This window comes from Lontra canadensis, unplaced genomic scaffold (genome assembly GCF_010015895.1).
Source record: "Lontra canadensis isolate GAN:19392208 unplaced genomic scaffold, GSC_riverotter_1.0 scaffold103, whole genome shotgun sequence".
Taxonomy (NCBI): Eukaryota; Metazoa; Chordata; class Mammalia; order Carnivora; family Mustelidae; genus Lontra; species Lontra canadensis.
The window spans coordinates 2,162,707-2,188,063 of NW_022631097.1; the positions used below are offsets into that span (position 1 = coordinate 2,162,707).

General features: G+C 43.1%; 1 protein-coding gene across 1 annotated transcript in view; it reads right to left on the reverse strand.

Moving 5' to 3' along the window:
• The window catches only part of LATS2 (large tumor suppressor kinase 2), a 73,807-nt gene extending 53,890 nt beyond the window's left edge, over positions 1-19,917 (reverse strand). Inside the window, exons 1-2 of the mRNA XM_032838293.1 lie at positions 19,687-19,917; positions 6,598-7,145 (exon numbers count right to left, since the gene is read on the reverse strand). Coding sequence (XP_032694184.1) covers positions 6,598-6,939 — 342 coding nt within the window. The 5' untranslated portion in view covers positions 6,940-7,145; positions 19,687-19,917. The remainder of the gene's footprint in view (positions 1-6,597; positions 7,146-19,686) is intronic.
• Positions 19,918-25,357: the final 5,440 nt, after the last annotated feature.

Here is a 25,357-nt window from a genome sequence, read left to right on the forward strand (position 1 = left end):
ATACATTTCTATATTTTGCAAACTTACACAATGAACACATATTCCTTTGATAACTAGAAGGGAGCCACAGGGTGGGGGGAGGGTATGACACAAAGGTATGATGTGACTGTGTCTTGTCAAATTAATTTTAAATATACTACTTTAACAAAGTATACAGTTTATCTTTTGGCAAGGCCAGATTTAATTTGAAAAGCTAAAAAAGGGCGCCTGGGTGGCTCAGTGGGTTAAAGCCTCTGCTTTCGGCTCAGGTCATGATCCCAGGGTCCTGGGATCGAGCCCCGCATCAGGCTCTGTGCTCAGCAGGGAGCCTGCTTCCCTCTCTCTCTCTGCCTGCCTCTCTGTCTACTTGTGATCTCTCTGTCAAATAAATAAATAAAATCTTTAAAAAAAAAAAGCTAAAAAAAAAAAGGTGGGGGGAGGGGGGAGACAAGGAACTGCTACACCCAAAAGCCATTGTAATACAGTTTCCTGTTACATTACTGGCATTCCTAAACTTAAGTGTTTCTTTTTTCCTTCTCCTCATATGAATATTTCAGGGCAATACCCAGTGTTCGGTAATACTGAAAAGTCATTCCCTTTCCAGAATAAGGGAGGAGGAGGAAATGTACTGGTTATCTAAACCTTTTCTACTTTTTTTCATTAGCAAACTACCTGTATTCCAGAGAATGAATCCTGAGGCAGGATCCTGACACCAGGTTAAAGGAACAGCACTTCAGCGTTAACATTTCTCTAGGTCACTGTCTAGAGCTTTCCTGATGATGTCAACTGCTTGAGCTAAACATAAAAAGAGGCTTCGTGCTGTCTCTCTCCTAAAGTCTGACAAATCAGCAATGGCATGTACGAGGGCCAGCGCAGGGAACCATCTGGGCAAACTTTTCCAGAGGCACGCACAGCGGGTGTGCAAATCCCCACCGTGCACAGCAGGTGAGCCACACCTGGGGCCCTGCGCTCATGAGGACACACCTGGACACACTGTGGACATAGCACCCGGAGGCCTGTACACCACGGGGCAAGTGCAACGACAGCACGACCACCTGTCCACACACGGCTGGCTTCAAGCGTCCAGTGCCCTAGACATACGGAACACTGGAAGGCTGAATAGGAACAGTTCAAATCCAGGTGTAAGAATCAAGACCCTGCAGTAAGAAAGAAGGAGTCAAACCATAACAGGTGCCCAAATCCACGCCAGGGAAGATGGATGCCGACACTGCCAGCCCACAGAATAATGTCTGAAGAAGCCCCCCAAACAAATGAAGCAGAGGTGTGAGCAGGAGGAGACCGTGCCATGCATCTGGGACAGGTGCACAGGGGAGGAGTGGGTGGGACACCCCTGGAAAGGACCAGGCAGGGCCTGTGGCAAGGGGGCCTGGGGACTGGAAGTGCTGAGCAAGTGCCACCTGCCCATGCAAGCGAGAAGACATGAGGGAAAGGAGAGGACCAACTCACGGAGAAGAAAATCCCACCAGGACGGGGTGTACATCAGCAAACACAGAAACTGGCCAGCAACCCACACAGTGCAAGTTAAAGACAGAGATCTGCATGGCCACATTAAGGGAGCACTGAGTCTTTCCTCTCAAGTGTGTGTAACGAGTAAGTCTAACCCTTACTGAAGATGCAAGGTCAAGACCTGGGGGTTGGGGGAAGGGGCATGCAGAGGAGAGCTTGAGTCACCTGCCTGACCACCCAAGCCATAGTTTCCTCTGCAATACTCGGGTAAGGACTGGAATCCATCTCAAATGCTTTCTGTGTAGTTTCAATAATGAGGCTATGGGTGCAAGCGCTTATTCGAACAGTACTTGGCACAAGAGGTTGCTGCCAACACCAGTGTCTGTCCTTCCTCTCTGAGATTCACAGGCCCCAGCAGGCCTCCCCTCTCTGCAGTGCTATTTCCTTTGGCAAAAGGACCTGGGTTGAAAAATAACTTGTAAGATGGGTTGAGAAACTTGATTTTTCTGTACTTTTTGGTTTGAGAATGCCAAGAAATTCACTTCCTTTCCCATTAACCAGACTACCTGAAATTTATTTGTTGTTCTGACCATTATTCTCGGGAAGCATGCCTCTGAATATACATCCTGACCATCAGCTTTTTCCTTAGGCCAAATTTGGTGTAATAAATTTGTTTACATTTCTTCCTACCTTCACTCCAATAATGATTTAAGTCATTTAAACATTTACAATAAAGTGAGGAAAAATTGGATTAAGTCAGGATTAGGAAAATTATGCTAACACAGGACTGAAAGAATGTAGCTATGACAGGCCAGAGCCCTAAGAAGTCTTAAAGCTGCCACAGACGTGGCACCTCTCACAGCAGATCAATGAGGGAGCCTCATGAAGGTCAGGATATGGGTTGTCCAAGGAGAAATAGCACATGCTAATTCCTTAAGAGAAGCAAAAAAACATTTCTCAGTATTCACATCTGAAAGGCAGTTCTCACCTAAGTCGGCCTCTCAGAGGCATAAAGTGATAAAATGCTTAGCTATTCTGAAGACTGCAGGAGGTACCACTGAATAGGATCCTTGCCATCTCTAGACCCCTATGCCAGCCAGCCATCCCTGCACCCTGAGAAGCCCCAAGTATGGTGAGCCTGTCCCAACAGCACCCTTACACCTGTTAACCCAATGCAATTCAGTGAGAGGACTCAAGTCATATGCTTTCAAGAAGCAGACAATGTCATCGCAAAATCAAATTAATGGGGTTTTTTTTAGCATGTTTATTTATTTATTTGGCAGAGAGAGAGAGCACGAGCAGGGAGAGCAGGAAAGAGAGAAGCAGATTCCCTGCTGAGCAGGGAGCCTGATTGTGGGACTTGACTCCAGGACTCTGAGATTATGACCTGAACCAAAGACAAACACTTAACCAAAAAAGCCACCCATGCACCCCTAATTAGTAGTTTTTAAAACTTTGTCAGGAAGAAAAAGAGGGAAAACCTGGTAATATGATCACTTGAAACCACTAAGAGTAAGAGAAAAAGTGAAACTAAGTTTTATAAGATAAAGTAAAAGCTAAATTTAAATTATTACCTATGTCAGTATGAAGAGTATCCGAATGATAAAAAAATATGACACTCATAACCAAACACTTATCATTCCAAGTCCTTTAATCTGTCTTTAAAGAATAGCTCCTTCCATAAGGAATATTAATCCACTGGCCTTTTTTTTCCTGTAGAAATTTTCATTAAGTCTTTAGTAATGTATATGTGAAAATATTTTAGACGCTGCATCATTTGACATTTACACTAGATCACTACACAGAAAATACTTAGTCTTTTACTTTTCCTAGAAATTTACATTAAAAATATTGTAATTAAAAATATACCCCGCTGGGGGCTGGAGTGCCTGGTTGGCTCAGTCAGGTGAGTGTCATCCTCTTGGTTTCAGCTCAGGTCACAATTATGAGACTGAGACCTGAGTTGGCTTCACGCTCAGTGGGGAGTCCACTGGGGATTCTCTCCCTCGACATCCGCCCGTCCCTTCCGTGCTCTCTCTCATGCACATGCTGTCTAAAAATAAATAAGTCTTAAAACATACACACACACACACACACACACCCCTAGGGGTTCCTGGCTGGCTCAGTTGGAAGGGCATGCAACTCCTGAACTCAGAGTGTTGAGTTCAAGCCCCACGTTGGGTACAGAGATTACTTAAATTAAAAAAAATAATAAAAAATAGCCTGGGTGGCTCGGTTAAGCCTCTGCCTTTGGCTTAGGTCATGATCCCAGGGTCCTAGGATCAAGCCCCACTTTGGGCTCTCTGCTCAGCAGGGAGCCTGCTTCCTTCCTCTCTCTGCCTACTTGTCATCTCTGTCTGTCAAATAAATAAATAAAATCTTTAAAAAAAAAAAAAACACCCATCCATGCTAGTTACATGAGTGTGATTCACTGGGTGAAGTTCACTGAGCTGTCCACTTAGGATCCTATCATATACTGTTCTTATGGAAATTTTATTTTATTTAGATTTATTTATTATTTGAGAGAGAGAGAGAGCATGAGAGAGGAGGAGGGTCAGAGGGAGAAGCAGACTCCCTGCAGATCAGGGAGCTGGATGCAGGACTCAATACTGGGACTCTAGGATTGTGACCTGAGCCAAAGGCAGTCACTCTATCAACTGAGCCACCCAGGCACCCTCTTATGTAAATTTTATTCTAATAAAAAGTTTAAAAGAAAACACTCATAAACATTCAAGTAAATATTCTCAGTAAGCCTCAGGTCAAATAAAGTGGGAAAAAATGTATAAACGTGTATATGCAATGGATAAAATAGGGCATATAAAAGTGTGTATCACTGGTAAGACCTTGAGAAAACATGGAGTTTACTACCATTCTGATTAATATTAGGGTTAAGAATGACAAAGTATGGGGTGCCTGGGTGGCTCAGTGGGTTAAAGCCTCTGCCTTTGGCCTAGGTCATGATCTTGGGGTCCTGGGATTGAGCCCCACATCCAGCTCTCTGCTCCGCAGAGAGCCTGCTTCTCCCACTCTGTCTGCCTGCTTCTCTGCCTACTTGTGATCTCTCTCTCTGTCAAATAAATAAATAAAATCTTAAAAAAAAGAATGACAGTACAAGAGAATAAAACTGAAGCTAAATTAAAAGGCAATAGAGGAGGAGACAAAGGAAACTGAAAAGCTGCAACACTAGGTACTCTGTACCTATTATATTGGTTCTGATAATCTGCTTTATTGAAGACCCACACAACTCTAGAGGTACTATTGATTATTTCCACTCCAATTATTCAGGTTCTCATAATGACATTCTGACCAGGATTCTCTGAAAGCAAATGCACCCTGTATACAGACCCAAACTGGAGGGTTAGGCTGAAGGCAGAGGTTTTTACTTTATAAAGTAACACTATACACCAAAGCGACTGAATCACTTCAGGAGCATTAGGTATGACAAAAGAAGTCCTTCCTGCTATCAATTAACATAAATTAAATGTTGATGGGAACTTCACTGGTGTCATGATCCTTAATTTTACTGTATTTGTATTTTACTGTCTTGGATACAGCACCAGCTTCATTATTTCTTGTACTGTAATTATCACTAATGGATTTCACTATAATGAGATCCCACCTGTATTTTGGCTTATTTGCCTCACTTGTTTCTTTTTATCACAGCTGAAACACAACTGCAAAGAACACCCTGCTCTGATTACCTCTTTTGTTTGCAAGTGATTTATAGAAGATTTTAGGCTTTGCTGTTGGTTTTCAAGTCTCTGCAATCTTACTCTAGTATTTCCCCCAGACTGCTCCTTCCTACTTTCAAAACCATCAAGTTCTGTTTGTCAAGGGATAGCACTTGGCAGCGTATTTAACTTCATATTTTCACAATGAGAAAGGTCATGCCTCTGCTGTCAGCTTCTACTGCTAAAACACTCTGCACCACATTATTCATGATCCTATGCTTTAGAAAAGCAACTCTCAACACAACAATGCTTGCTTCACACGAGTTAATCCCAGTATATCCCAAAGTGTCAAGGCAGTGCCCTGCAAAATAGCACGATTAGTTTCACAAACATATCATCTGAGAAATATAAATTCTCTAGTTAAATTCTATGGTAATCAACTACAACAAGAAGGTTGAGATAGCTTTTGAAAATAAAAGAGGGTATTGTTAGCCTTTTCCTGTGACTGTGAGGCCAGGAGTAGGTAATTAGGTTCTTCCTAAGAAACTACAAGTGCTCAAGCCATCTTGATGTGCTTTGAACATGAAATCTTACTAATTTTCCAAGGCTACAAAAATACCTAGCTTATTTCCATTTTCATGCAACTGAGACTTTTAAGATGATAGATGGTAACAGAGCATTAGCTTTCAGAAGTCTTTTTTTTTTTTTTCAGAAGTCCTTTTGTAAGGACAATTACATTTTTACCAGTTAGATTTTACTAAATGCATTTTTATGTGGTTGGACACCAGTTCCATTTTACATGGTCCAACCCCTCAACCTGGGTTTTACGTGGCTGTGTGAGTCCTTAAAGCATCACAAATGTATAGAGAAAAGTTGTGTATTTATATATTATTATTGTCACCTCCATTAATGTGTCCCTTATCTTGAAAGCAATTGAGAAGTCAGAATACGTTGCTTGATCATTTCCTTAACATAGTTATGTCTCCTATAACAGTATACATACTGTTTTTCAAAATAGGAGAAAAAAGAGTTTAAGAAGAGCCAAATCATGGTAATCAACCTTTCCCTCAGCTAAGTTAAATGAATGCACAAACTAAAAACAAGGGAAGCCACTATCTTCCCCATCACAGCTCAGAATAAGCCCAAATAAACCACAAAGAAAGGGCTAAGTGTGAAAGCCCTTCTCAACTTCACAAGGACAGAACAGAAAAGACACATGGTACAATTTCAGTAGAGTTCGGAAATGTCTAGATTTTGCCTGTAAAGAAAAAGCGGCCAAAAAGACCGTTCTGGGGAGAAGATGGAAAAAAATGCAATGGCACACCAGAAGGGCCTCTGGTTTTGACCCAGAAACACTTATCTTCGGAAGCAATTCAGAGCCTTCAAGCGCAAGCACAGGATCCTTGGCTGTCTCCTCTGCACTCTGCGGGACTACTTACTGTTAAATGCCAGGGCAGGAGCCTGGGGAGGTTACACCCACCTGGTCACATCCCGCGTTCACCAGTTCCTGCAGCATCTGTCGGTTTACTTCTGCCGCTGTGGAAGTGCTGGATTCGTTAGCAAAAGGCAACAGGGAGTATCTGATTTCTCTCAAAGCTTTCTGATAAGGTCCGAACTTTGGGGTAGCTCTCATCTGCTGCTGTTGCCTGGCAGCATCCTTGCTCCCCACGACTTTGGTGGCCAGGGAAGCATCACTGTTTGGTCCCACAGGCAGCCCCTGAGTGGAAGACTTGGACGGCTGCTTTAAGCCCTCTCGAATCTCCTGCAGTCGCTGGCGGCTATTTCCAGAATAAGTTGTGGCAGGAAAAGTCTTTGGCCTCATTGTTAGTCCAGTTTCCTTTTACCATAAATACTATCTTCTTAAAATGTTTTATTATTAAAAAAAAAAAAAAACTGTCAACAGTATCAGTTAGTTGTAAACATACTTTCAAAACAATTTCCTTTTGAAAATCTTCTTTCCTTCAACTTTTGTAGTTCCTATAGAGAACCTAAAATTTTCCAGAGTCTTCATTTTGAAGATCATCGTATCTGAAAAAGAAAATTGAAAGAACATACTCATTTGTGGCTTTCACATACTGTTAACAATACTTTTCAGAAACGGACAATGATCTTGAAAAAATTCCACTTGTTCCACTTGGAAGGATGAAGAAAGAACATATCACCTCTCAGAAATGATTTTAAAAAAAAAGTGTTCAGCTTTGGTTGGCACACATGACATCTAGGGCTGTCCCAAGATGCTTCCTGTAATATGTAATCTGCAATAAAGTAAATCTCCACAAGCTCGTACTGACTTAGAAATATTTAACTCAGGCCAGAGCAGAAAGTAGTTTTAACAGTTGATAGCTCATTTAAAATAATTCACTATATAATTTCATTTTGAAATTCACAGCTTGAGTAGGGTTAAACTTTCTATATGAGGTCTTGGATTTCTGGCTTGTTCCTAATAACCAACCACCCAACTCATGAGCCACACCTTTGTCTCTTATCTCCATGATTTCATTAACCTACTCTCCCACCCAAACCTGCGGTCCTTCCATGTCTTTAGAAATTATTCCTTAGAGGGCACCTGGGTGGCTCAGTGAGTTAAGCCTCTACCTTCGGCTCAGGTCAGGCTATCAGGGTCCTAGGATGGAGCCCCCGCATCAGGCTCTCTGCTCAGCGGGGAGCCTGCTCCCCCCCCCCCACCGCCCCAACCCCTTTGCCTGCCTCTGCCTACTTGTGATCTCTGTCAAATAAAATCTTTAAAAAAAAAAAAGAAGGAAAGAAAGAAATTATTCCTTAAAAGCCCTCCCAAACCTCCTGGAAGATACCACAAAACTTATCACATTAAAGGTGTCCTAATATTGCAACTGAAAGCAGTTCTAACACAACATGCTATGAGATTCTGAAGGTAATTACTCCCTTGTTTTTTTACAAAGTGGTCACATTCTTATCAGCATTGTGGCCTAAATACCTTTCTTGTAGAAACTGATATTTACATGAAAGGGGACTGGTAAAAGCATGTGGGTGATTTCTTTCTCAGGGTACACTATGATCATACTAACGAGGGGCTGCTTCAGTAAGTTATTCATATAGATCACCTATGACTTCGTCATGGAAACAACTTCTACATGTAGAAATAGGGACAACAAAGCCATTTTTTGATAGTGAATAACACCTACCCCAGGCCTAATTCACGGACTACTCTGTTGTTCTTGCATTCAGAAAACAAAATGGAGCCCAACACGATACTGCCCTTAGCAGCCAGCTCTCCTGGAAGCAGGATCTAGCTCATTTGGTGACTGGGTGACCTCGGACAAGTCCTTTAACTTCCCTCACCCTCCCTGGGTGAAACAAATGACACCATTTAGTGAGAGGGCAATGGTGAGCTGAGTAAGACCATGCACGGAACCGGCTCAGTAGCACCTGGAACTCTTTGGTAAACAATGTTTTCTACTACTTGTGTTATTATTATTTGTGTAATTAGCTGTCATCACCAGAGCATCGATGCCCACTGGTGGCAAAAGCACAGACCTGCGGCAATGCCTCTGGGCTCACACCTGAAGCTCTCTCTCCCTGTTTCTCTTTTTCTGCCCTCACTCATTTCACTCCTTTTTACCAACAGAACAATGAGCAAACTGTAAAGGAGATGCATTTTGTATTTTAATGAACAAAGAAAAACCAATTAAAAAAAGGGCAGTCTTTTAAAGCCACAGGGCGAAGGGGATGATCTGGACTATTTCAGTAAGGAATTTCAGAACTGTAAAATGGAAATCTGCTTCACAGGCTTTGTCATGTAGAAGGAAAAATGATTGCTAATATTTGTCCAGTATCTACTATGTGCCAGGCTCTAAGAGCTCTATGTGAATTTACTTACATAGATCTATTTCAAATCATATATGACTGTAAATTTGAAGAAATGACATTAAAATTACTATTCTTTTCTTAGAGGTGGGAAGATGGGAGGTCTTAAAAAGTTCAAACTATTGTTCTCAATGACAGGGAAGATTCTATTTAGAAATTAAGAAGCAGACTAAATACATTTTTCAACATGAAATCCCTATTTTAATATACAACATCTAACACAGTAAAGTCACCGAAATGACTGTTTTAAGACTATGCAGAAAGTGAACAATTAGATCCAAGAACTGCTGAGATTTCCCTGGGGCCCGGACCAGAGTGTTGGCGGGGGGCCAGAAGCCCAGAGCTCTGCTTAATTGGTGTAAAATGGGGCATATTGCAACCACACTCATTTTCAGTGACTTCGTGGTCTAAGCATCTGTTTTGAAATACCTAAATTTCTAAAACCATGAATTCCCATTCCAGCAAAAATACAGAGATTCTCAAGGAGCTGCCAAGCACGTATGGAGGATCCTGAGTGACTCGTTATGTCTGAGAACAGGCAGAAGAGTTCTAGCTTTTCCTGTGGGAATTTACACAAATCACTTTGTTTCTAATCTCTAGGGTCTTCTCCCCCTCTGCCTTTTTTTTTTTTTTTTGAAAACTGAAATACACAAGACATAAATCATCCTACCTTCACAATAAATCATCAGGGAGGGTTTCTTTGCATCAAAATATACTCATCCTTCCTATACCATCTACTCATCTATGTGCCATCCACCCACCTACCCACCTTGCAAACATTCATCAGAAGCCTACTAAGTCTCAGGCACTGCCAGTACAAATAAAAGCAAAATCCAACCTTCAGCAAGGAGAGGGTGAGGTAGCCAAATAAACAGCTTCAAAGGAAAAGAGATGCCCAAGAGGAGGGGGGAAAATCATCTAACAAGTGGGAGAATAAAGGAGAAAGACAGAAAAAGCTCCGAAGTACAGATAACTGAATCTAAGTGTAGGAACAATGGAATTCCAGCCAAGGGGAAAGGCATAGGCAAAGGAGCAGAGGAACAGGCCCCACCCCTCACATTTACATCTGGGTGGCAAAGGCTTTTCCAGGAGAGTTTGGGAGGGAGGAGGGATGAAAGGGTGGGTGTCCTACAGGGTCCCAGCAGGACCTTCGAGGCCATGTTAATTGTCTGGACTCCTTGCAGATGGTGGCAAGTCATTGTCTGCAGTTAAGCTAAGGAGTGACGTGGCCAAAAGTGCCCTTAAAGAGGAGTCTGGAAGCCAACTGGAAGGTGGACTGCAAGGGACAACTGCAACATACCAGGTGCGTGAGGAATGCCTGGGTGAGGGGCAGCAGTACCAGGGAGGGAGGAGAGAGGGTTTCAGGAGCTAGCTACACCTTGGCCAGACACGCTGGGCTTAGTCTAGCCTCAAAGACTTCAGTGAGAGCCACCAGCTCTCAAGGGGAACACTCGCCTAGCTAGGGAGCTCTCTGATCAGCCACAAGAAGGAGTGGTTAGGTAAGTGAGTGGAGAGCTCATATCCCTCCCAACTGGCATGACTCAGAAGAGAAGCCTCATTTTACCGTCAAGTGATATTAGCAAACTGAAGAGAAGCTACAAAGCTGCTTTGCACTCAGCTAAGGAAGGGCAAAGGTCACAGGAGACAGTCCACACTGAAGAAAAAAGAGCTGTGAGAATGCCCAACCCAAGATGTGGGGGTGTCCCTTCTGCCCCGCCACACCAGCAGAGAGAAGGGGAGCCAGGCACAGGTGAAAGAGGCCCTGGTGGGTCAAGGCTTGAAAGCTGTCTGGAACTTACTGTAAAAACACAAAGTTGCTGAAAGCTGGGGAAGAAGTCAGTCTTTTGAGGGGGTCGAGGGGAGGGCTGTTTGCATTTAGGTTGAACATATATTTCTTAAGGTGCACAAATCATAATAAGATCAATGAATGTTTCCAAAGAATACACCTTTGTAAATATTATCTAGATCAAGGAGTGTGTCATTACAACCCAGAAGGCCCAGGCCCCCCACAGACCAATGCCCCAGGGGGAATCGCCTTCACTACTTCTAACACCAAGGATTAGTCCGACTGGTTTTTGAACTTTATATCCATGGAATAATGTGGTGTACTCTTCATGTCTAGCTTATTTTGGTCGACACTGGTTATTCATACAGTGATATGTAGCAAGAGTTTGCCATTCTTCAAGGCTGAGTAATATTCCATTGTATGAATGTACTTGTTTATCCATTCTGCCACTGAAGGACATCTGGGTTATTCCCAGTCTAATTTGCTTTTGCAAACTGTGCTGCTGCTGAATGGCTGCTGGAGCCCACATGGCTCCGGCCCTAGAACTATGAGGGGTTGAGGAGGGAGTGGACTCTGAGACACTGATTCTACCACCACATCCAATACTTGTGTAGTTATTGGCAGAGCCCTAGTGGTTCATGTGGTACCTTTGTGGGACTATAAAAAGGTACCCATTCCTCAAGTAAATTGTTACTATATTATTGTACAACATGGGCAACTCCAGCCCTGGGGAGCTTTCCAGGGCTCTGTGGACAGTGGCCTGGCACACTCTGAAACATACCGATGCCACATGTCACAATCTATCACACTGTCACAATCTATCACACAAATGTGCGCGCGTACACACACACACACACACACACACAGAGAACATACACCCCCCAGGGAGCGGGGCAGGTAAAGTCTGAATCACAAGGAGGGTGGGAACTGGACCTCTGAGGCAGGTAACAGAAAAGTGATCATGTGTACTCTTCAGAATGGGTGCACAACATGCACGCCATGTGGCTTTATGCACAGAGGTGACTCTCTACTGCTGCACGGGTATTCTGTGAGTAGCCCAGAGTCTCCACATTGGCTCCTCATGCCCTATTTAAGTGAGCATTCGTATGACGTGAAGTACACCCTTTTACACATAAGGCCCTTGAACAGTGCACAGCTCAAACACCCATACAAGGTGGCCTTGTAGTCTTAGAGAAGCAGAAAATAATGACCAGCCTCTGACTTTAAGAAGTTCACAGCTTAAGATGGGAGACAGACAAGAAGATCAATTACTCAGATAACGTTACAATAAAAGTCTACCCAAAGAATTATGGGGATCCAAAATAGAATAGTAGCTGGAAAACAGAAAGAAGTGGGTGATTCAACAGCTTAAGAAGTAGAACACATAAGGGTCGATGATGTTCACTAGAGGACTGGTTTGAAAGGGGAGGCCAAGTTTCTGGTTTAGGAACCAGAGCCAATGGTAGTACCATTCTCTAGGCCAGGACAACCACTTGGACTATGAACATCAAGAAAGAAGCCTTGGTGGAGATGGAGAAGGGCACTTAACAGGAGGTAAGGACAGGTCTGGGGGAGACGGATTCAGAAGATGGCTGTTTCAGTGCAAAGGAAAAAGCAGCTGGAGGTGAGAAGCGTAGCTTCCACCCCCAGCTCTGGCACTTAGCTCCATGTGATCTGGGCAAGCACTTCATCTCTCAGAGCTTCAATTTCCTGCTGGGTAACAAGCCTTTCTCTGTCTACTTGACAGGGCTGCTCTGAAGATCACAGGTAAAACTGCATGTGAGATCATTCTCATCAGTAATGCACAACACACTGGCCAATTATCAGAATTACTAAGAAGTTCAGGACTCAGACTCAGACAAAAAACAGCTTTTAATCAAGTCAAGAGACAAGACCAGGGCAAAGTCCAGATTGGTTTAGTGGAAAAGGAACCAAACTGAATGTAGAAATGTAGGTGAGTGACTCCTCTTTAAATGACTACTTGATAGCAATGCTTGAAAAGTTAAAGTATCTTCCTTTTTAAAAAAGAAAGCACGAAGAAAGAAAAAACTTAGGTGATTACACCTAATGTTTGAAACATGTGGCTGCAGCCGGGCCGAAGTTGGCCAGTTCTGAGCAGTACCTGAGCTTCAAGAAGCTGACTCCTCCCCAACCAGCCAGCATCAGGTTCAACCTGGATGACCTAGGGCAAGTTAATGGCAACAAATTCTTCCTTACCTCTGAAACTTAGCAAGACTATGCTTTCTGCTAGAACAAATACCACTCCCAGTCTGGTTCACTTATACCTCTTACAATTCTCGGCTGAAAACCACCCCCTGCAGAAGGACATCCCTGCTCAGAAACCATGGTGTCCACTAACAGCCCTGTCACAGTGTATAACAAATGACTGATGTGCCTGCTTCCATCTTGAGCCACTTCAACTGCAGGGTCTATGGGGCAGGAATATGCCTATCAGACCTGCACAAAGGCCCAAGAAGCATCTGTTGAATGAATACATGAAGTCATCTAGCACTCTGGGTCTGTCCCCTCCATCCTAACCCGGTGATAAACCCTGCCAGTGGGCTACAGACAGTAGAGAAGAGTGCCTGGCACAAGGCTGAGCACATGGAAGGCACTCAATAAACAGCAGTGCTCGTTCTCTGAAGTGTAAGATGTGGGCCCACCTGAAATGCTCCCCAGTGATGTTCACACATAACTTATAGAGTTGCGTAACAGCAGATTATTCAGTCAGAAAAAGGAATGGAACTTTGACACAGGCTACAACATGGATGGACCTTGAAAATGTTATGCTAAGTGAAGTAAGCCACATAGAGGGACAAATACTGCACAATTCTGCTTCCATGAGGGGCCTAGAATATGCAACTTGAGAGAGACAAAGTAGAATGGAGACGACCACGGGCCAGGGGAATGGGGAGCTATTTAGTATGTACAGTTTCTTTTCGGATGATAAAAAAGCTCTGAGTATAGATTACGGCGATGACGGCAGTAACAATGTGAATGTACTTAATGCAGCTGAATTATACACTTATGAATGGTTAAAATGATAAATATATGTATATTTAGCACTCATACAAAAATGGGGGAAAATCGTCTAACTATTCACACTTAGCTAACTGGTGTTTGAAGATTGGTTCCCTTGCTACACATAGTGACACATGCAGAGACCAAACCTTGGGACAGGGTGCTGGCAAGAGGGCAAAGTCCCCACACATAGTGCAGTCTAACCTGCCAGGTGCCACATACGCCCTCCCACGCATGTGCCACCCAACAGCCAGGAGGCCAAAACATACGAGGCAGCAGCTTCCCAAGAGCAGCGGTCCAGAGATTCTTGGGAGTTTTAAGCACTCATGTGTCCCACAAACATTCCAGCTATAAAGGCAGCCGGCACAGGTGAGACCAGACATTTCTGTGTTGATGTCTGAATTGACGCAGAAGCCAAGAAATACCAAGTGGATGAGCCCTTAAACAGAATCTGGCTCAGCTTCTTTTCTGTTTCCCCCTCAACAATTTATTACAAAAATTTTCAAACATACAGAGAAGTCGAAAGAATGATTCCGTGACACCCCATTAACACACCGCTGGGGAAGCTCCTCCGTGCGGCAGGAGTGGGAGGTCACCGCCCACTCTTCTCATGTTCTTCTCATCTCCCACCCTCACAGAAAGTGCTGGTCCTGGGACCACCACAGGCATTGCCCCGTGTCTTTTAGTGAATGCGTAAAATAGTACCTCTGGGCAAACTGTGTTCCTGCCTGAACAATCTGGAAAGCATGATACTTTCCTTCAGTCTCATAAAGAATGTTAAGTATTTTCTCAGCTTGAGACGTTGTATTTTAGGTTTTAGTTTGAAGACAGTTGGTTTCATGGCCAAATTATGAACTTATGAAAGAATTTTTCATGAGAATACTCACCAAAGATTGCAGCTGGAAATGAGGTACTCTGACACACCATTATATCATTTTAATAAGTTCTTTCATCAAGAATTTTCTAAATATGACCCTAAGGCCTCATGATTGTGGATTTTTAAACAAAGAGAGTATCAAGCAAAGTAAGTCTAATTTTGGAAATTCATTTGGCATCATCAATCAATTGAAATATACTTTAAAAGAAACTATAAGACACCAGAATTTTAAAACTATAATACAAATCACAAAACAGAAACACCTCATTTTCAAACCTGGAACTGAAATGACTACTTAGAATAGGTAGCTCATATAAAAATGTGAGAGCAGTACTTGAAGCATCCCTTAATTTGGCCCTCTCAAACCCAATTCCAATCCTAGAAGATGCTATCAGATGTTCATAAACTTTCATTCTAATTTCTGTTAGTGCTTCATGAACCCACACTGGATGCTAAACACATCAAGCCCCAACCACAGAATCAACCAAACCCATGTCTCCTGAAACCCACACTAATGACAAACACTGGCATTTTTAAAAACTATATTTCTTGGACCTAAAATTCCAATTATTTAAATCATATCCTTACTATAATTAACTAGCAAAGTTGAAACTAAGTCAGGCAGACAGGTCAGGCTTCCAGCCAGACGCTGAATATCAGAAACACAAACTACCACGCTGATGGACCTCTTCAGTACTGTCCAGGCCAGGAACCATGACAGGGGCTCCCCCTCATAATGAGGGTCTTTAAGGAAATCAATGCTTACATTCCTCTGGGGATCCAGGAAAACTCTCCAATAAATAGTGCAATCACAAGGCTGCAGTGGGTTTGGAAGTGCTATATGCCAAATACTTTGCTGGATACTATGAGGTCTCACCCAGGAAGAACAGGGTCTCATCTCTAAATAAGTTTACAATCTAGAGGAAAAACAAACCATCACGTTCTCTATTAGCTCTGTACCTGATATCTGTGGGATATATATGTATGCATTATGAACAATGGCATAAAAAAATGAAGCCACAGAAGTTCGCCCTCAAGATTACCACACAGAACGATCAGGTTATAGAAAGATTTATTACCCATTATTTGCAGCATTCCTAACAGCAAGCAACTGTATGGGATGGGTCTCCTTATCTTCAACTCCATACCCCAGTGTGGGTTTTCAGTCTTTAAGAAAGCATTGCTTCCTCTCCCTCCAAATTTCAGACATACACCAGTGAGGGGGTCAGAACACCCATCCCATTTGAGAGTCCCTGCTATGGACAGAGGTAATAATGTAACTATCCAAAGAATTCTAGTACATGTAGATTTTGGAGAAAATCTACTAGAGAAAGGATTGTTTCAGCAAAACTAGAAAGGCAAAAGGCTATGATTTGATGAAGGAAGTGTGAAGCTATTCTTTGAGCCTTTTCACAGGAGTTCCAAACTCTAACATAGAAGAGAAAAATGGGCAGATAATGTTGGGGAAGGGGCAGGTGTTGTCTGGGTACATTTAATGAAAACACAAGAGTGAGACTTCTGAGGTAGGATGACATTAATTAGAAATGAAACCTGCTGGTTCTTAGCATTCCTGATCAGGAAAACTGCTTGGAGGCAAGGAGGCCAATATTCCAGAGATCCAACCCATTCAAGAGCCAGCTTACATTCATAAGATCTTTACCATCCTTACTAATTTACAGGTTACAGAATCTATGCTATGCCACAAAAGAGCAAAGATTAGTTAACAATAACTATAAACCACAGCTACAAAATATGAGATTTTTTCACTTGTCCTCCAAAAATTTCCTATGAATGTTAAAGATTAGTACATGGGCAAAAACTATTTAATTAACTTAAGAAACCGTTTGTCACAATTAAGTTGACATGGTCTAGATGGTAAGCGACATAAGGTTTTCATATAGTAAACGGTAAACATTAAATAATGTTAAATTTCTGTCCTAATTTTAGTATCACAACCACTATCTTTATTTCCAACACTACTTTGTTTGAATAACACTTCAAAAATGAAACTATAGATCAAAAGCATTAGCTTTAAAAATACTGAGAGAACAGCTGACTTATTAAAACTGGTGGCCCAAGGAGGGCTCCCTTCAAACACCAGGAGCCATTCACAGGTGCTGTGTAATAAAGCCCTGGCTCATACAGCAGCATCCACATAACACATAATGGGAACGGTGACCTCCGAACTTGCGCCACAGAGGCCCAGTTCTGTCCAGAGGAATTACTAAGCAATAGGCTTTTGTAAAAAAAAAAAAAAAAGAATTAGATTCAGAGAATTTTTTGAGCTAGAAGTCAGTCATTTTTGGGATTATCAAGCCCAACCCCTTCACTCTGCTGACCAGGATATTGTGCTCCCTTTTAAAGCAAATTTACAGTTAAGACAAAGTAAAGGCACTGAGTTGTCTTCTGTATTTCTTCAAGTCATTTTTTTAAAAGTCAGTTGGGGAGGGGGGGGCGCCTGGGTGGCTCAGTGGGTTAAAGCCTCTGCCTTCGGCTCAGGTCATGATCTCAGGGTCCTGGGATCGAGCCCCTCATCAGCTCAGCTGGGAGCCTGCTTCCCCCTCTCTCTGTGCCTGCCTCTCTACCTACTTGTGATCTCTGTCAAATAAATAAATAAAATCTTAAAAAAAAAAAAAAAAAGAATCAGAGCCTTTAAAAATAAATAAAGAAATAAAAATTTAAAAAAATAAAAGTCAGTAGGGAATATTGTTTAGAAGTTTCACATTATAATGATGAAATAAAATATAAAAGCAGCTTTTCAGAAACTGTGTTGGTCTGGTTTACCTACTACAAAGCAGAACACCCCCTCCCCCTCCAAAAGCTTTCCCAAATCCTTCCTATGTGTTTATGGTGAATTTATCAGCTTCAACACCTGCCCCCCAACTCCCACCCCCAACACACAGTGGGATTTAGAAGCCTAGGGCTGGCTATTTACAATGCAGCATTTAAAATAACAAGGCATCTTATTGTAAAAACATTCCCCTCCCACCAAAGGAAAGTCCCTCCCATCAACCCTGTGATTTGCTAAGGAAAGAAGTATGTACAGTCCCAATTTATACTCAGGTCAAAACTATTTCCAACTAGATGGAGAGGCTAGCTGAATCTTTGCAGTTCTAAAATTCCATGATATTAGTAATTCACCTTAATACTTTTGCACGAGGTCTTCTGTTTAGATACCATTTTAAATAGCTTTACATTTTGAGATTTATTAACTGTTTGGCAATTTTTATTTCAAAGGAATGCTGGTGTACTCATTAAACAGTGTTCTATATACCTAGATAATGAGACCAAATTTTATAAGAGACTGAATAACATAGTATCTTGTTAATTATAATTTAAAACAGACTTTCTTAAACAGTCTGCATTCTTGTTTTGGAAGATTGTTCTGTTACTACCTTATTACTACAGCTGCTAAAGGAAAAAGTAAAAGATACAAGGCAGCTTAGTCAAAAATGGTGATTCATCATGGAGGGATTTATGCTGAGATTCAACTAACTATATAGAGCAAGATCTACTTAGTACAAATTTCCTAAAAATAAGCCACGAGTTGCTTCCTCCATTATTAAAGGAAGGCTCCTCACCTACTTATTTAAACAGAACACCTGTATAAAGACAACACACGTTTTGTGACTTTCCATTCAAATTTCAGTATGCTTAAGTTTCTTGGTAAGATGTGGGCCAACTTAAGAGTACCGTTAAACAATTTTTAAGTCTAGATTACTATTAAGAGCACGCTCACTTATGTCCTACATACGTGTGGAAATGTAAAAGTTCTTAAGATTTTGTCATAATCTACAAATAAAACTACAAATAAACTTTCACGACTATGATTGCAATAGAAAAATAAAATAGTTTCTCATTCGAAGGGCTCAGAACATCCAGGCAGCAGCCTAGGACACCCGGGCCTCCGAGCCTTCAGGTGAGTTTCACCTTCTTCTGGGGGTCTACCCTCCCCGCCTTCCCCTGGGGCACCCGGGACTCGGAATCAACAAACGACAGGTTGGCTCCAGGCTTGCACTCCCGCCCAACCCCGAGAGCCAGACTTCACCCTGAGAGAGATGCTCTCCCCGAAGTCCCGAAGGCAGACTTGCAGAGAGATGATCGGCAAGACGCGAATTAACTCAGAATTCGCATCTCCGGAGTCCGGCAAGGGAACTAACTGCACGTGAGGTTGCATCAGAAAAAAGACAAGCTCCAGAAAGTCGGCTAAACTAGGGCGCAGGAAAGGCGTGTTATGCAACGGCCGCCGCTCTCACGGCCGCGAAAGTGTCCCTGAAGCTCGGGCTGCGACCCGCGAGGACCGGGAGGCAAACTTGGAGGGCTAGGAACGAGCGCCGGCCTGGCAACGCCGGGGGCTCCGTTGGCTGCACTGCCCGTGGGGGGCGGGTGGGGCGGACGACCGCAAGACCAGCGGGGGCACGACGCCGCGGCCTGTGGGGGGACGACGGCACGGCCCGTGGCGGACGACCGTACGGCCTCGGTGGACGGCGGTGCAGCGGACGCTGGATCCGGACGCTGGATCCGGACGCTGTTGGCCCCCAGCCGGCACGTCGCCCGGCCGGGTCTCGGGGTAAAAGCCCGTGGAGGCTGGGTGCCCCTGGCGCGGACGGCCCCCCGGGACGCCCCTCTCGCCGGCCCCGGCCGGGCGGCTCCAACCCCGCCAGAAGCCCGGCCGCGGCTGCCCGGCGCACAACAAAGCGGCGGAGTCCCGCCGGCCGGCCGCTTGCTTCCAACTTCCCCGGCTCGGCGGACTCCGGACGGCCCGCGACGACGCGCCGCCAGCGGAGGCGGCTCCCGGCCCGGGCCGGGCGGGGGCCGTGGGGGCAGGGCGCAGGGCTCCGCTCGGGACAAACTTCCTCGGCCGCCCCGCTCCCCGCCCCTCGGCCGGGCCGCCCCGCCGAGTCGGGCGCCCCTGCCTGAGCTGCGGCCCGCAGCGGCCCGAGGGTGGGCGCGGGGAGCCCCGGGGCCCCGCCGGCCCGCGGAAACTTCCAGCCGCCCCGCCTTGGCCCCTGGCCACACGCCCCCCGCCCCTGCCCCTTCACCTCCTGGGGCGCGGTCTACACCCTCCGGGGCGTCCTCGTCCGTGGCTCCGGGGCCTCGCGCGCCGGGGGACCGGGCGCCAGTGGCAGGAGCTGCTGCTGGCCCCACGGGTACGGGGGAGCCCCGGGCGGCGGCGGCGCGGGCGGCGGCTGCTCCATCTTCCCGGGGCGCTCACGCCGAGGTTCCAGCGCGCAGACCCAAGTGGGACATTCGCTACATTGTTGGCATTCCACGGGCGTCACGTGACCCCGCCTCCCGCGTCACTCTCGGCCGCATACCAGCCCGGGCGGGGCGCCTGCGGCCCTGGCTGCTCAGCGGCAGACCCGCTCCTCCCCGCCGCCGTTTCCTCCCTCCCGGTCGCGGCCGCCCGCGCCCGCCGCCACCTGCCCGCGGCCTCCCCGCCGAGTGTTGCGGATCTTTTTGCCACTTTGTCACCCGCCCCCAGCTGCAGTTATTGCCCCATGGACTGCACTGGTATAAAAGTTGGTAACTCTGTCGTTAAAGCTACTGTTTTCTTAAGCATCTCACACCGACCCTGGCGAAGAAAGTAAGTTAACAGGCCTGAAGGAGCCACCAAGTTACCAAATAGGTGTCAGCTGTTAAAAGTAAAGGCAGAGGAGGACAGACCGCTTAGTCCAAGGAATCAAGTAATAAAGGATGTTAAACTGTATATCCAAAATTAATTTAAATTTAATCAAACCCCAGTGCTGTGGATATTTTGTTTATGAGAAATGTTTCATGATGTGCAGAACCAGATAGAAATGTATACCAACAAGTGAGAGTCTGAGTTTTGCATTTGCATTTGTGGGCTATGAGTGCAATACAAGGGCATATGCAGGGATTGTGCAGAGAATTAAGTAGAAACAGTAGTAACCTGGAAGCCAAATCCTTAATCTACTTCTGGACTCTCCTGACATCATACTTCCTACCACTTACAGTCTGTGGCAGGTGATGGTGAGGGCTAATTTGTTTTAAAAGCCAGTCCAATTTCCTTTTTAACTAATAAACTCTTGTGAAGTTCTTAAATTTAAAGTGAAAATAAACAGTAATGAAGGTCATTATATCTGGACATTTTAACAACCTTCCCAGTCCCTGGTCTGCCATCCTGTCCACTTTCCTCTAATTCCTACCCAGGCTTTCAGTCCTGTCTTAGCTCTGGCAAGGAATCTTCCTAGATTGCCCTCCTGTTTTCTCTCCTCTTTGAGCTCTGGTAATTAAACCAATTATTGTGGAGTTAGAGTTCAGTTTCATTTTTCAGTTTTCTCCTGTGCTCTACCCAGGCATCTTGCACAGTCTAAGTCCCCAGTGGATGTTCTGTAATTGAATCCCTCTTGCACTCACCTGTGTACATTTTCACTCATACATTGACCTTACTCTCTCCTCCCCAGCCCCAGGACTGCAGGGGCTTTTTTGTATGTGCTTAAAGGTCCTGTCCTTGCTGTATTCGAAGATGTAAACGTAATTAAATAAAACATTTTTTGTCAAAGAAATATTGCAAATAAAAGGAATTTAGTGACTTAAAAATTATGCATAAAACCCTAATAAAATTTTGTAATTATACTGACCCTTAAAACATTGTTTGCAATAGTGAAAAATCAAGAAGAACCTAAAATATCCAGCAATAGGGAATAGTAGGAAAATAAAAGATATTCAAGTGATGAAAAAGCTAAGTGAATGAACTAGTTCTATACTTTTCATATGATAGATGATAGAATTCAAATTGTAGAGTGGAAAAAAAAGCCAGTTGCAGAACAATATATACACTATGATACCATATTCATAAATAAAATGCCACAGTACCTATACTAACAATACTTTTATAAGTATAGACATGGAGACTGCAAGAAGATGCACCAAATTCATGATGGCTCTTGCCTATGTAGAAGGAAGGAGGGAAAATAGACTGAGAAGAGTAGAATGAGGACTTCCACTTTACCTCCAATATGTTATTTCTTTTATTTAAAAAAGTAATGAAAAACTGTCAAAATCTTAAAATTTGTTGATTCCGGGTGATTAGGTTCAATCATTTGTGCTGTGTTATTCTTTGTGCCTTTAAAAAAGAAATCTTTTTAAAGTTTTCAATTATCAGGGCGCCTGGATGGCTCAGTGGGTTAAAGCCTCTGCCTTTGGCTCAGGTCATGATCTCAGGGTCCTGGGATTGAGCCCCGCATAAGGCTCTCTGCTCAGCAGGGAGCCTGCTTCCTTCTCTCTCTCTCTCTCTCTGTCTCTCTCTCCCTTCCTCTCTGCCTATTTGTGATCTCTGTCTGTCAAATATATAAAATCTTTTAAAAAAATAAAGTTTTCAAATATCTATATATGAAACAAATTGGAAATAAGTAAATTTCTAAATAGAAGCTTGCTTGGAGGGGTACCTGGATGTCTTAGCTAAATGTCTGCCTTCAGCTCAGGTCATGATCCCAGGGTTCTAGGATGAGCCCCACACTAGGCTTTCTGCTCAGTAGGGAGCCTGCTTCTCCCTCATCCTCTGCCTGCCACTCCTCCTGCTTGTACATGCATGCTCTCTCACTCTCTATCAAATAAATAAATAAAATATTTTTAAAATCTTGCTTGGACAAATTGACACACCTATGCAGGAGAATATTATGAGTATTGGTCGTGTTTATTATTATTCTGGATATGTGTTTATTGATATGGAGTCATTCATTCCTTAGGGTTTTTTATTTTGTTTTGTTTTTATTTTTTGAGCACTGCCAGGAGTCATGGGCTAAACCAGGCACTGGGGATACCATAGAGAGCAAAACCACATGATTTATCCCCTGCTGGAGCTGACAGTCTTGTAGATGTGTTCGAAAAAAAGCAAGTGGTATCCAATTCTGTAAAATAATATAAGTATATATGTTTATATTTTAAAGTATATATACAAAAAATATATAACATAATATAGAATTTTCAAAAGTATACATATAGGGGGGCAGCTGGGTGGCTCAGTTGGTTAAGCAGCTGACTTTGGCTCAGGTCATGATCTCAGGGTCGTGGAATCCAGCCCTGCCTCTGGTTCCACACTCAGCAGGGAGTCTGCTTGTCTCTCTGCCCTTTCCCCTGCTCTCTCTCACAAATAAAATCTTTTTGTTTTTTTTTTTAAGTCCGGAAAAGTATGCAGCCAAATGTTAAAAGTTGTAGTTTCTAGATGTAGTTATTCTGGGTGATTTTTTTTGTTTTATTTCTTTATTATTTTTTATATGTACTTGATTTTTTTTAAGATTTTTATTTATTTATTTGACAGACAGAGATCACAAGTAGGCAGAGAGGTAGAAGCAGGCTACCTGCTGAGCAGAGAGCCCTATGTGGGGCTTGATTCCAGGACCTTGGGATCATGACCTGAGCTGAAGGCAGAGGCTTTAACCTACTAAGCCACCCAGGTGTCCCTATGTACTTTTTTTTTTTAAGATTTTATTTATTTGACAGACAGAGATCAGAAGTAGGCAGAGAGGCAGGCAGAGAGAGAGGAGGAAGCAGGATCCCCGCTGAGCAGAGAGCCCGATGCGGGGCTCGATCCCAGTATCCTGGGATCATGACCTGAGCTGAAGGCAGAGGCTTTAACCCACTGAGCCACCCAGGTGCCCCTGTACTTGATTTTTTAATTAAGTTTTTAATTTCAATTCCAGTATAGTTAGCATCAGTGTTACATTAGTTTCAGGTGTACAATATAGCAATTCAACAATTATATATATTACTCAATGCTCATCATGGTAAGTGTACTCTTAATCCCCTTCATCTATTTCACCCTTGTGGGTGATTTTTGTCTTATTGTTCTTAATCCTTTTAAATAGCAAAATTAACAAAAATTATATCTAATTAAATAGTCAACTAAGTAAGTACATCCAAACTTCTCCAGCTGAGAAGAGGAGAAAAGAGAGAACACAAGTCCAGCTGAGCACAAAGCCTAGCAGTGGCAATGTTACAATGTATAAATTAATTAACATAGTATGTGTATATATGTGTGGGTTTGTGTCCTTACTCTATACCAGCTGTTGCTCTAAATCTGTGTGTTCTCACTTAATGCTCTAGACAACCATGTTATTAACCCCATTTTTCTGGACAAAGACCCTAAAACACAGCCCCAGTAACCCCAAGATCCAAGAGCTGGGATTCAAACCTTGAATGATCTGACTCCAAAGCTTGAAGTTGCAGACCTCAAGAATTATGATTAGAATGCATCTATAAATAAGGAAACTGAAATTAAATAACTCCCTTATGTCTGAGTTTGTCTGAGGTAGGAGGAATGGGCTTTGTGCAGTGAGGAAGAGGGGAACTCAAAGATGTGTCTCCAGCATTAGCCAGAGCAGAGAGAAGCTGTGGATCCTCCCTGGCCAGTCCCCTCCAGTTGTGAGGCCTGGATGTTTTACGAGCTCTCACTGAGGCCCCTGAAGAATATGCCCTAGGACAACCTTCCTGCACTGCCCCTCAAACTTACAGTGCAAGAAACCTCATTATGGCTCAGCCTTTTTATACCTTAATGCCTGAAAAGTAGGCTCTAGTCTTAAAAGCCCTAAAAAACTAGAAGATGAGCTACACTGATTTAATTTGTTTTACACCTGTATATTTTGTTTCCTTAATTAGATTATAAACTCCACAAGAACAGGAGCCATATTCTTCCCCCAAAACTACATATAAAGAACTTCTTACCTGCTAATTTGAATATACTGAATGCACTTAAATATCTTAAATATCAAAATGTAATACCACATTTTTCTTGAAACCAATGACCCTGGGTCCACCAAAGAGATCTACTGGTTCCTTGTTGTTCTGAGTTTTGGGTTCTGCAAACTTGCAGCAACTTCCAGAGAAAAGAAAAGAAAAGAAAAAAAAAGAATCCAGAGAAAAAGTTAACAATATTGGTTCTATTAGTTGGGGGCTCTGTTTCAATGATGAATTCTTTTTTTAACCTTTTTTTTGGTAATTGTGATAAAATATAAAATAAAATATAAAATTAAGCATTTTAACTAATTTTAAGTGTACAGTTCAGTGCCATTAAGTACATTCACAATCATTACCACCACCCATCTCCAGAACTTCATCATTGCAAACTGAGACTCTCACCCATTAAATAAATCCCATTCCTCCTCACCTTCTTGTTTGTTTGGGGGCTTTTTTGAGGGATTTCCTTGCAGTTAGTTTTGCTTCTGTTAGGTAGTCAACTTCTTTTTTTTTTTTTTTTTCCCTCTGCTATCAAGATTCCAGTCTCTAGTAAAATACCATACCTTACTAATTTTCTGCTTTTAATCTGCTGTTGGGTAAGAAAGATTACTTAACTTATCAAAACTGTATGTAAACTAAGAGCTAATAAAACTTCTCCTTCCTAAAGGGCTTGCTTCTTCAAGGAAGAACTAGAACTTTGTGATGGTTATTTCAACTGTTAAAAGGCCTTTCACTTCTTCAGTTTCTGGACATTTTCCAAAGGGTATATATTGTAGAAAGTCAGACTTAGAGATAAGTAGATTATTATTGTTTTTAAGAGAGGAATAGATTACTAGAGAGCAGATGAGTGACCAGAAATGTTTTATATTTTGTAATTTTTAAAGAGCCTTTATTTAATAGGAACCTATTTAATAGTTTCCACCTCAAGGTTTCTTTCCAATTTTTTTCAATTTTGGAAAAATACGCCTAACTTACAATTTACCATCTTAACCACTTTTAAGTGTACAAACTCTT